Source organism: Morone saxatilis, unplaced genomic scaffold, assembly GCF_004916995.1.
Source record: "Morone saxatilis isolate NCDOM2014 unplaced genomic scaffold, NCSU_SB_2.0 Contig22, whole genome shotgun sequence".
NCBI lineage: Eukaryota > Metazoa > Chordata > Actinopteri > Moronidae > Morone > Morone saxatilis.
Window position 1 is genome coordinate 17,462,190 of NW_023339785.1, and position 15,188 is coordinate 17,477,377.

Here is a 15,188-nt window from a genome sequence, read left to right on the forward strand (position 1 = left end):
AAAAGCTACCTAAACAGCTGAGAGATGAAGAATTAAGCACTTATCAACAATGATCTTATCAGCGTGCAAAGTACAATTTGAAAAGAGAGCTGCAACGTCTTTTGCAATGCTGCTTGGGGCTTGGAAACAATAATCTCTATACTTTGGAAAATATTATCCACCAGAGTCCTCTCTATCTGTTTTCTGGGGGACATGTCAGGGGCTAATTGTTAAGAATTGAGTTATTGAGCTGTATGCCCTTCTCCAGCCCCTGAAGGACTAACACCAATACAAATAGCTTCCAAACACTATTGGAATTCCACTGGAGTGCCCCTGACTTTCCCCAGCCATAATATTGTTCTAATAATTGGAGCTCACAGGCCATCAAATATCATGCCGGTTTGTTCAATTGATTCAGACAGGGTAAAGGAGGGAGAAAAATAACGTGCATTTGCAAAATTCCCATTTGTAATCCAAATAGCATTCCTCCGCTCTGTTTTCTAATGATGGCGAAAGGCGAAAGCATTTTGTAATTTGTCCTCTGGCTAACTTTTTGACTGGACTACAAACAAGTACACATGCAAACAGTATGCACAGCTAAGCTGTATCATTTGGCTCCAAGTACAAAGTTGACATTCCACCTCCCTTACAAATGAAAATGCATTGATTATAGCTGCACCAAAACACTGTAATTGGATGAATAACATAATCAGGTATTTTGATAGGATTCATTTTGATAGTGTTCTGTTCAAATTTCAGTTCTGACAAAGCAGGAGTGGGGTGTCAACAGCCTGTTTGCCACATTCTGCAGCCGTCGCTGCGGCGCTGAAACGATGAGAGCTATATCACAGTCCATCAGTAAAGGCAGTGGATTACTTTTTGCGGGAGACTGCTGACTTGACACGCCGCAGAATGAGGTTGAGTGAAGGCAAGTGGCAGAGCCGGATGATAATGAAAATAGTTGTGATAAAGATGTAATGGGTGTGGGATCGGGGTAAAAAAACATTCATGAATAGTATCATAGGGATGGCGTGTGACGTGGATTGACTTGGTTTGATTACACACAGACAATCTGCACTTTAAAATACATCCCTGCCGACTCCTTTTGCACACGCTGCTCTTATCACCTGCAAACAGGACGGAAGCAGCAATGTGTGCTATCAAACAGTTGTCGTTCATAAGTGTTTGAACATATTTTAAAGAATTTCAAGTGCAAACCGAGTTTAATTAGAATGGTTGCTGATTAGCAGTGCTGTGGATAAAGACGCATGTCCAAAGAATATCAACAGTCAGTGCCACAGCCACAGTGTGTGTGTGTGTGTGTGTGTGTGTGTGTGTGTGCCCCTCGTCTAGCTGGGGCTCTAAACATCAAAGTAAAAAATGGAACAAATGCTGTTGTATGAAAGAAACTGTGACTATAGTGAAGAGATGAGATTAATCAATAACACAGAAAATGTGCATTTGATGGTTTGGTTTGTTTGCACTTTTGTATGCTTGTCAAACTATGGCACAATATTGTGCTGAAGCCAATTCATGTGGGTGTATGTAGTGGTAAAGAGGGATATGTGTACCTGTAAGATAAAGCAAAGCGAGCATGTTTTTTCTGCTGGTGTGTTGATGCATGCAAGAGACAGTTGTAACTGGGTAGAATATGCACCATTTTTATATTTCACATTTTTGTGTTCCTAAAATGTCTTTGCTGCTTTCTCTCAGCAGCAGCTAAGTGCTATAATTGTGGTGAGTAAATGTGCTAACTAGCTCTGCATCCCTGCTCCCCGGTATACAATATACCCAAAGGGAAGCGTGAATAATAAAGACTTCAAATGACAGGCACGCAGCAGGGTTAATGATAAAGGTCAACTTGCCAGCATGCAACCAGTGAGTGTAAAGGACAAGTGGCATGGGGTCACAACTCACATGGGCTCCTGGCCAATATATGGGAGCAGGACCCACGATTCTCCAGAACCAGATGAGAGCTGCTTCTCTGCGGCAGCCATTCCCTGAGCGACTGCCATGTGCTGCGCACTTCACTGATGCTTTTATTAGCCCACTACGTCGTGTTAGTGATGACAGAAACTAATACAGTTTGATATGGGAAAACACAGCAAGGCTCATATCTGTGTAAACAAATCAAGAACAGATGAAACCTTGAAATATGAGGGAGGGAACCATGATATAGTATGCTCCTAGTGAGGTTGTGGATTTTCAGTATTAGAATCACATTGCAGAAGAGAAGCAGGATATTCAAGTGCAGAGACTGTGCTATAGAAAAATATCACGGAAAGAGACGCCGCTCCAGAGGCCCAGCACCAGTTTGACTGGCAGCTCCACAGAGAGAATGTCAGCCAACACCTGAAGCAACACAACTCCAACAAGACATTCAGGATTTATCAACACATTTCACTGCTATTATTCATGAGGAAACTGGCATTCTGCAGCACCTGATGCTCACATCAGTCCCGCATGATATTTACAAGAATCCCTTGAACTTTTTTTGCCTGTGAGGAACAAAGCCTCTTTCTGTTCTATGGACTAATCTCAATTAAGCCCTGCTGTTGATTAGGTACCTTGTGCACAGTTTTTGAAAATCAGTACAGAATGGACACTGTAAAGATGAAAAAAAAAAAAATCCAACAGTGTTAGTGTGAATGAAATAATTTTGTGTCTGTCTTTTTTCCATTAAATTTAATTATACTTCTGTAACTTACTGTTTCAAATTGCTTTGTGCATTTTGTTTTTATTTCAAATTGAATACCTGGCTCAATATGCAGCATTTCATCACCCATCATCACACAGTATTTTCTTACTTACTGTGATTTACAAAAGTTGTCTTTGTGGTGAACAAATCTTTAAGCTCTTTTGCTGGGGAACCAACCCCTTGAAAAACATATTTAATCCTCTGATAAACATAACAAATCAAATTAAGTGATACAACCTAAAAAAGCAGAACTGTGCAACATGTGTGTAGTATCAATAGTCGCACATTTTCATTGTATTTAAGCCATGTCTTGACTCACACACACATGCACACACACTCATGTGCACGCAAAAAGCTTCCTTAGTTAAATTTGATTCCCTTTGCATGATATGAAGCCATTTTAATTTGTTTCCCTTTATTTTTTTCCAGGTTATATACAAGCAAACCATGTCAGACTTACTCTGTAAATATGTAATTTTCAAATGAATTGTTAGATATCAACCATCTGCTCTACTCCCCTTCCTCTGTAAGCCGCTTTGTCATGCTGTAATTTCATTTCCCCCCTTCAGGCTGCTGTTAACACATAACTTTCTTGTTTTTGTTGTTTGCTTACATTAGAATCAAAACAAATCAATCTTTAGAAATACACTGATGATAAGTTTGTAATTCTGGTCATGAAGCACCAACGGCAGGTCCGGATGAGATTCAGGTGTGTAGCTGTGAGCTGCTATCAAACTCTGATGCAGTTTATTTTTTTTTTCAATAAATGCTCTTATGCATGATTATTTCACATTTAAAATTTCAAAAATTTTAACTATATCAAAACCATTTAACACTGACCGACTGTACACTATACAAAAGTGTAGCCACAATTTCAATAAGTTAAATCACTGAATGTCACGGCCGCTGTCCAGGGTGCAGAATCTGGGACTGCCCAGCGTGTTCGCTAACTTTTGCTAATCCCGCTGGCGGGGACTGATACCTAATAGTTTGCTTTGACTGATCAGCCTCATTATATGCTTCAACTGCCGAGCTCACTATACATACCTTGTTGTTCCAGATCCTAGTTACTAAGTCCTGGAGAAACCCTTGCTCCCTCCAATCCAGTCAGTTCTGCCTCATTAAGAGAGTGTTTTAGTTTGTGGCTTTTTCAGTTTTTGCCTGCCCATTCTGGCAGTAGATTGTCTTGCTTTGTGTGTGCCCGAGCAAAGAAAATAAATATAAAGTTTGAAGTTTGATTTAGAAGTTTAGTTAGTTAGAAAATGACGTTTGTGGCGTGTTCTCTGCACTCCAACACTTTTGGCAAAACTGCAATAAATATATAAAAAAAAATATGGGGGATTTTGGGTAATTTTTGAATTTGAAAATTTGAATTGCACCTGAACATTTGTAATTGCTTTTTTGTTTTTTCATTGTCTCAGTTCAAGATGAATGGTTGGGTTCTAAAACATCTGACTTTTACTCTGCCAACACTGGTATCTTTTAACCATGAGTACTATCTTTCTCTAACCTTAAGTAGTAGATGTAGTTGCCTAAAGATAACCATATCTTAACCATAACACATCAGCCATAACCACAATCTGTCCCTAAACTAAACATTGCAGTTTAGTGTGGCTTTATCCTATCAATAGGGGTGCCAAGTCACTAACATGCTCATATGGATAATTTATTGCACTGACTGAAGTAACTTTAGATGCCAGATTGTGTGTTTATCCACATTTCCACAAAAGATACAACTAATCAAGCAAATAATGATGCCTATAAGCAGACACAGAAATGGGAAATGACTACCTGATATGACTGCAAAAGTTACATAAGCAGAAGGCAGTCAGGCAAAGGTAGTGCCCACAGAATTCCTTGTACGCTGGCTTACTACAACAAAGCCCTTCCAGTGTGTTCTAATTCTCTACAGAGTATCTCTTCCTTCATGGGGTTGAAAAGACTGGATGGGCAAAAGAGATGGTGGAAAATCCCACTTGGATCAATTTTATACCAATCAAGGCTCCTAAATAGTGAGAGAGATGAAGTTGGACTAAGTTGGACTGCAGCCACGGCTCCATTCAGTGCATACTATAAAGATATATTGCACCTCTGTTTTACACCGCAGCAGAAAATTACTGTATTTTCTCCATAGTGGTTCAGGGGAAATGCCCTCCCACAATGTTTATAGACCTCCTTGGGGTCACAACACATTCAAAATCATATATGACCCTATAAAATTATTTTTCATAGGAGAAAGATGGTACTATCTTGATGTGTAATATAACCTGTCATGGATATATTACCTCCAATTTGTTCACTATCGGCCTTCTGTGAATACTTTGTTTTAAGTATAAGCACTACACTGGATTTCTGGCTCTGTATTCTGCTAAATTAACAGTACCTTACTCAAAGCTCCAAGCAGTCACGATTCTCCCTGAACAGGCATAATTCTCACCTCTGTCCTATTTTAATAATACCAAACTCCTACTCAAGAGGTGTGATTAAAAGCATTGTGACCATACCCTGTCCTTCCCAACCCTCTTCCCTTTGATTGGTTCAGTTCCACACACTGTACCAGTACATCACATGCTATTATTTTGCACCCCCCCACACCCTAAAGCTGTGCTGCCCACTTCAATCCATTATCCCAAAATGTCCACCTACTTTTGCTTAGCAATCTCCTTCACTATCACAGTGCCACTCTTTACCGACCACACCCCCGGGGTCGTCACTAATCCAACCTTATTCTCCTCCCCGTTTTCCTCCTCCTCCCACTTTCACCTTGTCAATTCAACATCCTGCTCCTCACCCTCTCCAGACTCCTGCCTCCCGCCTCTGTTAGCCCCTCTGCAGCAGTGCTTCGTGGTGGCAGCTGTGGAGAGTGCCTCCCACACATGCAAGGACTGCTGACCTTGGCGGTTAGGCTTGGCCACTGCTATGATTAATGCCTCTACAAGACACGAAGCAAGTACTTCTACCTGCCTGGCCAATATATATCTTCTTACACACATCATTCCTGTCTCAGGACACACCTGATGATGGGCAAATCTTAACCTCTGTCCTTCCTCTTGCTGCACCTCTTGCTTTAATCCTCCTCCATCCTACCCTTCACAATGCTGCTGAGAAGGACTAAAAAACTGAAAAGGAGGGCTTTTTAGATTCACACACTTTTTTTCTTGTCTGAATGATCAAACATGCTGCACTGGGCTCATCTGGAAGGTGTACATGCTGGCTTCCGTTCGATAAGGCTGTTACCTGTACGTATTTTGCCCTGAGGAAGAAGAAGCGCCTGTGTGTTTTTTGGTTGTGAAGTTAAAAATCCCTCAAGGACAAATGCACAAAGAAGAAAAGCTGTGCTGCCATTAGGAGCCCCATACTCCCTCCTAGAGCAGAGTATGAAGCAAAACAAAGCATTCAAGCAATGAATCACCACAGATAGATCTTCCAGGCGGCATAAACAAGAAGCCCAATACGAGTTGGGAATAGACTAAAGTTATAAAAAGTCTCAGAAATACAAATATTCACCTTCGGGTATACAATATATCTTGCTTGTGCCATCTTCTGACAGAGTGATATTTGTTCAAAGACCTCATACAATGATATGTACTGTTTTCATTTAATTGATTTTCGGTTCCTGTGTCAATATTTCAGTGGAGAAACAAAACAGTCATTTGCAGTTCCCATTACCTAGACGGCATTGTTTATTCTATTTCTTTTTCTGTCTTTAAATGCACTTTAGTTTGGTAATACTAATGATTTAGCATTATTTAGTTCTACAGTCTGATCCATTTACTGTTTTATTAGCATCTACCGATATGTTCAGAAATGTTGAGTTCATTATTTATGTCGTTTAGTAAGACCTAGGGAGTACCACAATACATCAATTACAGTTTCACATTCCACAGTCAGGATGTTATATGTTATATGCTATGTAATGACACATTAAAGGTTGTGGGGACCTTCAATTTATATCCTTGAGAAACCAAGGTCATTTTGAAATTACTGGGCAATAAACCAGTCCAAACACGACTAAGCAGGTCACACAAAAGCCCATGTTGGTGTGAATATATTTTGGGATTTACTGGTGTGGCTATTAAAAGGGCATCTGGCTCTGAAAGAAAAGGCAAAGGCCAGCTGGGGATTCGCACAAAACTCTGAAACGTCTATTTGTGCAAGTTAATAGCCTCTGCCACAAAAACCAAAGGTGAAAGAATAGCTTAATCACTGCATTGGCAACACCTGCCACTGTGCATGCATTGCATTATGAATTGCCTATTGGGTACTTTATTTGAGTCTCACACTCAAATACACTCAATTTAAGGACCACTTGAAAATATGAAAAAAGTTCTGGCAGCGAGTGGCATACCTGGAAATAGCAGCGCTACCCCTGAATCAGTATTAGGTCAGATTGTGCTGAGGTGGAAATGGAAATGCCATCTCTTGTTGCTCTGCCATGCCATGTCACTGTGAGCGAAATAGCTGCTTGGTAAATATTAGTCTTCTCTGTTTGTGGAGCCACTCAAATCTCTACCCACAAAACTCTAATTTTAGTGTGGCACTAGACTGAATAGGAATACTGAATGTTTAGGATGCAAATGAAAGCTTCGTAAGAAGCGCATCTTCCATCCCTAACAGTAAAGGTCAAACATCCATCAATAAAGCATCTCAACCACAAACACTGACACTAGGTTGACATTTTCCTTCAGTGAACCGCCGTTCCATCTGTGCTCTTCATATTGCATCTTTGGGTGAAGTGTTCCATTTTTACATGAGACACAGCAGAGGACCCCTTGACCAGATGAAAGCAATTGTCGGGTTAGCTCTTTGATGTCTTTGTAATGCATATTTACTGTTTTGGTGAAAGTACTGCGATCATCTAAACATGTTTTCATCTCAGGGCAGTGCTACAGCAAAGCTTGTTTTGAATAGCGAAAAGCACTACTGTACCGTAGAAATTGATTTCTTAATGTCAGTTTTCTGAAATGTCATGCTTATGAAATATAATGAGCTTTGTTCCTGTTCCCATTTGTTGTAAGATGAAAAAGAAGGACAAATTCTCATTAAAAATACATCAGCAAACTGAGTTCAAGTCACAACAGTGAGGGGAAATTCATTGTTCATTCAGTGTAAAACATATTTATACAACACTGCTATGATGATTGCAGGTAGTTAGGCTTAAAGAGTTTCTAAAAACATCTTGAAGGTATTTCGTATACCAACCCCATGCGTCATAGCAACTGGATACATCTGAAAACACAAAACATTTCTGATTTAAAATTGAGCAGAATCTGAAAGTTGGAGGCAATCAAAATGGACAAATTAAGCCCAAATAAGCCCAAATACTTGTTTTTGTGCGATAAAAGGTGAAAAAAACAAGTTACCTAATAGACTGCTTTAATTCCACTGCCTCACTGTGTCCATATTTCACTTTCTAATTAGGTAACTGTGATTTAAATTTTTTTTTTTTTAGCAGATGTAGCCAGTGAGACCAAATAAAAACAAATGAATTCTCCACAGCTGTGAGCTCAAAATGATCAGATGGTAATTGTTTTGGGGAAAATAAACCCATGATATGCAATTTGCAGATTGTCATGTTACTGTGTTAGTGAACATGATCATGTTTGCTAGTTATGAAACGTACATACACCTCTGATATGACTGCGGGAGAGTGAACAGTAAACAGTGAGGCTGATATCGATAAAACTAAAAACATTAAAACTGGATTATATGCATGCATCATTTCCAGTCAATTTCATTGTGTGGGTGACTAATTTGAATGGTGGACCCTGACACTAACAATGAAAACTACTATATAACGAGGTAATTACGGAATGTAAATACATTAAATAACTATTACTGATAAAATGACAGCTATAAATAGTTTCAAAAACAGGGAATGATTTCATGAAAATAGAATGTATTATAACTATATGACCCAAGGCATCTCTAGATATTAACGGCTCATTCTAAGGTAACAAAACATAACGCTTCCTATATTCAGGTGATTGTACACTACTGAAACATACCTATGAATATTATATTCCATTTCTGCCAGTAGAGCTTCCTAAATGTTACACACTAACAGCTTCAAAATGTCAGTTTATGGATATTGTTTCATGTCTTTCTGGGTTTAAAAAATACAGCATGAAGGAAACGCTGCAAGGAAACCCAGTTGGAGGTTCCAGATTTTGGTCTTTCCCATCAGTGTGTGAAAACACAATTAGTCTTGATTGGTTCCCCTCCCTCCACAACTGACTAAATTCTTTCAATCAGTGAGGTCTCCAGCATTTGAAATGACACACTCTCTGGATGTGGTGGAGGTTGCTCTGTCTGCCAATCAAAGCTCAGTGCCACGACTGAGAACTTGTTTTTCAAATGAAATGAATAAATACAGGAATAATAATTGAAAATAATGTAATGGTGTTTCAGAAACAATATAATCAAAAGTAATTTCATGAAAAGTTAATGACACAGAACCTTTAATAGTTTGAGTCATGCTACATTTAAAAATCATCATACATGAAGAAGAGTTCTAGGTCCTGCTGTGAAAGAGTTGTTGGACATCAATTGCTCTATTATTGCTAGTGACTCAGCCCTACTCAGCATTATTCCCTCTCAGTTTTAATCAATACTTTTCAAGAATTTTAAGCTAGAAAGGAAACATCTTCTTGAGGACAGTGACAAGCAGCGCAACAAGAAACAATAAGCCCCATCTCGGCCCTGTCTTGCTGAGCCAGACGTTTGTTGCAGTGTTTCTGGCAAGAGTGGCTTAAGAGTTAATTTCCTGGCAGTGATTTGTAGGAGAGCAGCATCAACAAGCTGCTGCAGACTGGAGCATGAAAACCATTACTTCAATCCCTCACTCCCTGACATTAATAGGATGAATAAATGTTTTTGTTTTCTGCTTAATTTGGATGAATTCATCCAAATGGCAATGAAAACAAGTAAATATCCATCTCAGCTCCCCTCCTGATAAAAGAAGACAAAGGGAACTCACTCTGCCTTCGCTTTTTCTTCCACCTACTGTTTGAAAATTCCTCTGCTCTGCGCCAAGCTCATATATCAGATGATAACCGAAATGACTGAGACTGGGAACACTTACTGAGGGAGGCTCTTTATTTTAAGTCGATTCACCCTCGCCACACAGGAGGTTGTCATGTCGAATTTTATTCCGTAGTAACTCACAGAGTGATTTTTGTGATCCCCGACATCGGATGTGACAAATGAGACGCAACGAGACAGATTATATCCTGCACATGGACTTGTAGTAAAAGAAAGTCATTTTCACAGTCATCATTTTATAAGAATAGTACAATAAAATCATGGAGGCAGGGTTAGTATTACTTATAACAGAGTTTCCTTTAATTGCGGTATTGCCACTTTTACTTAAGTAAAAGATCTTAATACTTTATCCACCACTGATGAGCATAAAGAAGGTACACTGTGTTATTGTAGTGTTTATCTCCATTAAATGATCTGTGTGGGCGATTTTTGACAGTCTGTGAAGACAATCAAACTTTCATCCATATCCATATGTTTGTGTTAGTGGTTATTAGATAGCTAACTAACTGTTCATTTTTGTAGCTTAGCATTACCACAACCCTCTGAACGTTAGGAGGACCAGCCTTGATTTGCATGTAACCAAGGCAGATTGCAACCAGATTTGTGATCTGGCCAAAGGGGAGGTGTATAGTTGTGGTTAAGTGTAAATGGAAGTATATTCAATTGCATCTAGACTTTATCAGGATATAAGACACTTGAAATGACAAGTGCAGATGTTTTAGACTGCAGAAAGGAAGTTTTCAGATGACATCCTAGATGACCTGCATTACTACTTAACTAACATCCAGCAGAGTACAGTGTCTGAGTCAGAAAGTCACAAGCCCACTGGGTGCTGTCCAGCTCTCAGTGGAGCTCGGCAGTACTTCTGTATGAAAAACAACTATACAAACTTGTGTGATGGACTGTCTGTTGCTCTACAATATTGTTCACACATAGCCACAAAGATCCCCCGCTCCCCAAATCCCTGGTTGAATTACCAACAGTCACCATCTTTAGTTTAGGAGAGGAACATAACAGAAAGAAGCAGAGTCACTTACCACGCACAAAATAACTCAATTGAACAAATCAATGCTAAATCACCTGTGCTGATGCTTCAGTGCTGAGTGCCGCTTTCACATACACTCATACAGTAGGTTGAGGTTATTTTGATTGGATCTGAAACTATTCTTTTGAAGGTCTGAATAACTTGGGTAGACTAAGGTGACAGCATTGACGGCCCCACCATAAAATGGCTGTGATCAAAGAGATATGGGAGATAGACATCGAAGGTCACAAACAAACCCTGTCAGAGGTGAAAACTTCTCAAGTACAGACCGTACTTGACCATTCTTTTTAGAGCAGCTTTTTAGAGTCTCACCTTGGGTTTTGGCAAGAGATGCAGCCTTTGTTAATTTTTAATGCATTTTGAAACTAGTAATTAAGTCCCCCCCCCCAATGGACTGGGAAATTGACATGCTCTGGAGAGCCAGTGAGTAATTATATTTGTAAAGAGCAGTGATACAAGATACTCCCCTCTGACTGGGACTCATTACACATCATTAGAGAGGCGCGGCAACTAAGCACGCGCACCACGTGCACGGACCACACACATCCACCCCTCCACATGCACGTGTCACACACTTTGAGACACACACAATGTCTCTTTCTAACACACACACATATGGATCAATGAGCAGAAATCCAAACACTGTTTCTCTTTGGTAAACAAACTCTTGCTCTTCAGGTCCCTGACCAGAGCAGAGTGTGATGAGTCCTAACAGGACAGTCTGGACGGTGTAAAACTCTATTCTCCATATCTCATCTGGTGATACTCATACTGTGGTGGGTCAATAAGTAATTAAAGATTAAATCTGATATGAATTCTCATTCATCTAAATAGTGAAAGGTTGAGATATGAAAGTTTCCAAATGGGGCCTCAGGAGAATTGTGGTCCATCCTTTGAAGCAATAATTACCATTACAGCTGCGTAGGGCTAAGAGCTGCAGGGGAATGATAGAACAGCACTAGAAACTTAGTGGACTCCTCTTTAATTGGAACGGGAGTGGCAGCGACTCAACACATCAGAGTCTCCGAATTGGATTTGTACAACTCTTCTCCATGTTACCTCTTTTTATAGTATTTCTCCCTTTCTCTTTTTCTCCTCTGTCTATTTCTATTTCTCTCTGCAAGTGTATTTTCAGCTTGTGTTGTAGTTACTGCAGAATCTGCAGCGGCCATGCACATATAATAAAAACAGACTGAAATATAGAGCCAAATCCACTGTGGCCTGTGCTTTGGAAAACACCAAACGATTGCTACATCTATATTTCACAAACACACTCAGCACTATAAATGCACAATAATTTCACTCCTTTTAAGTAAAATCTGGAAAAACCCTGTAAAGCCGGAAATAGTATTACCACAAAAATGATTTAACAAAAATTAAATTAATACAGTAGGTAAATAAAACATGAATTGCTGACATTTACTAAGGTTCGGTGCTGTTCAATTTGTTAAAATTTGCTGGTGAAAATGTTTAATGTGTTCTCCACATTAAAAATGCTTTCAGTACAGATCTGTTAGTGAGTGCTGTTGTTGCCTAATAGTTTAGCTCTATTATTTCTGTGAAAGGAGTTAAATATTCAGATTGTTGTGTGTATTTCAAAGGTGTTTACTGCATTATTAATGCCATATTCACATTGCACAGGGATGGTGGGAGAGCTATATTAGTGTCAGAAAGCGTAGTTTGAGTTGCCTTGTCTGCTTTCACTTTAAACTCATTATCTTGTCTAATTCTCTCTGCCTCCATTATTCCCTCATCCCTTTAAGCAGCCTAATTAAAAGAGCTTTCATTTTTTCATTAATATTTATTTATTTATTTATTTATTTAGCATTTCAACAAGAAACTGCTTCACCCTGCATAGAATCAAAATTACTGAAGTCTTTCTTTTTCATTATTCAAATGAAGGGAGTCCTGCTGCACAGTACTTGAGTTGAAGCCATAGAAGAAGTAAAAATTGGAGTATTTGCTCTCATCCAGCTGTCAGATGCCCCGATATTACACTGCAAGTGCATAGCTTTCAACTGTGTGTGCTGTGGCTAATGTACAGTGTCCAGTACAAACAGTTAGTGTACTCCACTTAAAACTGTCTAGACTAGATTAATGAACAAACTGGTAGCAACACTCATTTTCAATAAAAAGAACCCACTGCAAACAAAAATAAAATAAAGACATGTAATTATGATTTCTCATGTTCTGAGTATTGCAAATCACACTTTATGACTGAAAATGTTCAGACAGCTTAGTGTTAATTGGCCCATCATGGTCTGATTTCTCTCTGGCCTTGGTTTTATTTGGTTTATACGAGTGTGTCTGTAATAACAGTTTAAAGCCGTACCATGGGGAGATTATCAGACCATGCTACAGCAATGGACATTATCGCTCAACTACATGCATCACTTCTTCTCTGCTCATTTCTCAGAATGGCTGCTGGGGAGCTCACCAAGAGAGCTGCTTTATGGACTGTATGTGTGTGTATGTCTGTGCGTGTTTTTGAGACTGTGTGTTTTTGCGTGTGGGCAAACCGCATCTGTATGTGTAGATTGCTTTTGCTCGTGTCTTAGTGTTTGTGCTCATCGCGTGCTTGTGCCAGCGTGAACACTCGCATGTGTGTGAGTGTGCACACGTATTCGTATGTAGTGTTGGAGGGTGTGTGTGCATGCATGTAGAATGACATTTAGCGAAATGTGGCAGCGAGGGAAGAAACATCTGACTCATAATTGAAGTGCCATAAAGAAATATGATCATGAATCTGTACGTGCTTACGTGCTCAGCTTTAAACCAGAGGCAGGAGCACGAGGTAGCATGCTCGGCCAGTACTCCGACTACCTTACCACCCTGAAGGCTGATCACAACACTCAAAATGATACTCCACAAAAATGACAGAGCAAAACACAGCGCATTTAAGGTGAGTTATCCTGATGACAAAATCGATAGGCCATAGCGCTCTCATCTCCATCAAAAAGAGAGTCTGGATGAATGTAGTTGTGCCTGTGTGATTCAACCACACCAGTCATCTCAGTGTCCTAGAGGATAAAGCAGCAGCGCTTCTCAGTCACCCTCCTGCTCTTGATGTGGAGTTCTCTGAGCAGCAAGGTGGGGCAGACCATTTCTTTAAGGATAAGGTTGGTGATATTCTTTTGATTTTTGTTGTTGTTGTCAACAAATGCCAAAAAAGACCAAAGCAAATATAGGACTAACAAGGAGCCAAAGCCTGATGCAGCTCAGTGGTCCCTAACCTTTTTGCCTTTTAAAACCTGTTCAAATTAAGCCACGTCTAGTTATGAAAATCAGATTGTTTACTTGAGTCAATGCTGCATACACTGTCCTGCTGCTGTAAATATTCACTAGAAAATGAAAAACAGAAAATGACTGTATTGGAACAACAAAACTGAACTACATATTTGGTTTTTAAATATTTAACTTTTTTAGTAAGAACCAACAGGCTTGTTGCTGTGTGTGAGTCACATACAGAGACTTTGAGGGACAAATTTATGAACGGTTGGTTTTGGCTTTATTGACCAAAGGATATACCATAGTGGCTGTATTCTTTATGCAGGAACAGGAGCCAACAATAGTCCAAATCTTAGGGAATACTCTCAACAAATGCAAAAATAAATTATATTATATTCAAAGTGTTTGCAGCCAGTATAGAACCACTCTAAATGTAAAAAATGTGAGAGGAGGCAAATCCGCTGTGTCAGAGAGATGGATGGAAAAGGTACAAAGCTTGGGTAGTGTGCTAACAAACTCCATTTTGTGTTGCTGCAGCTGTTTCCATGGAGCTCTCTCTCCCTCTCTTTTGCTCTCTCTCTCTTTCTCTGCCTCTCCATTGCCTCTCTCCCTCTCTTTCTCACATACACACACTCACACACACAAGTGTCTGAAAGAGGATTCAGCTGTGTGAGTCAATCTACAACCATCCACAACTCAGAGAGAGAACCCCTCGATCTCTCCGACAGACTCTTCTCTTCTCCTCTATCTCTCCGGCATCACGCCCATCTCATAATTTTTTTCAACCTCATTACAATAATTTCTTAATTTATTCTAAACCCCCGTCACAACAACAAACCCACATTCAGCACACTCAATTACTGTGATTTTGATACACGAGCACCACATCAACAAGAAGCCCGGGAACCGGTCTGTGTATTTACAGTGCTGTGTTTTTTCCCTCGGCCATATTTTGAGTGTATGTGGCAATCAGCGGTGCTCATTACACCTAGCTGCCCTAAAAAGATGGCCCAGAAAAATGTCCTTGAAAAAGGAGGTGAAGTGAAAAAAAAAAGGAAAAGATGCTTACCGAGGACTCCGACACGGTAGTTGAGAGTGATAACGATGACATTTCCGTAGCTGGCCAGGACGCTCCCATCGATCATGTTGCCCGTCCCCTCCATGTAGGATCCTCCGTGGATGTAGACCATCACA

At 39.8% G+C, this 15,188-nt stretch overlaps 1 protein-coding gene across 1 annotated transcript in view; it reads right to left on the reverse strand.

Annotated features, from left to right (window-relative positions):
• The window catches only part of nlgn3a (neuroligin 3a), a gene marked incomplete in the record, with an annotated part of 115,557 nt that overhangs the window by 59,159 nt on the left and 41,210 nt on the right, over positions 1-15,188 (reverse strand). Inside the window, 1 exon segment of the mRNA XM_035669945.1 lies at positions 15,064-15,188. Within this exon segment, the coding sequence (XP_035525838.1) occupies positions 15,064-15,188 (125 nt within the window).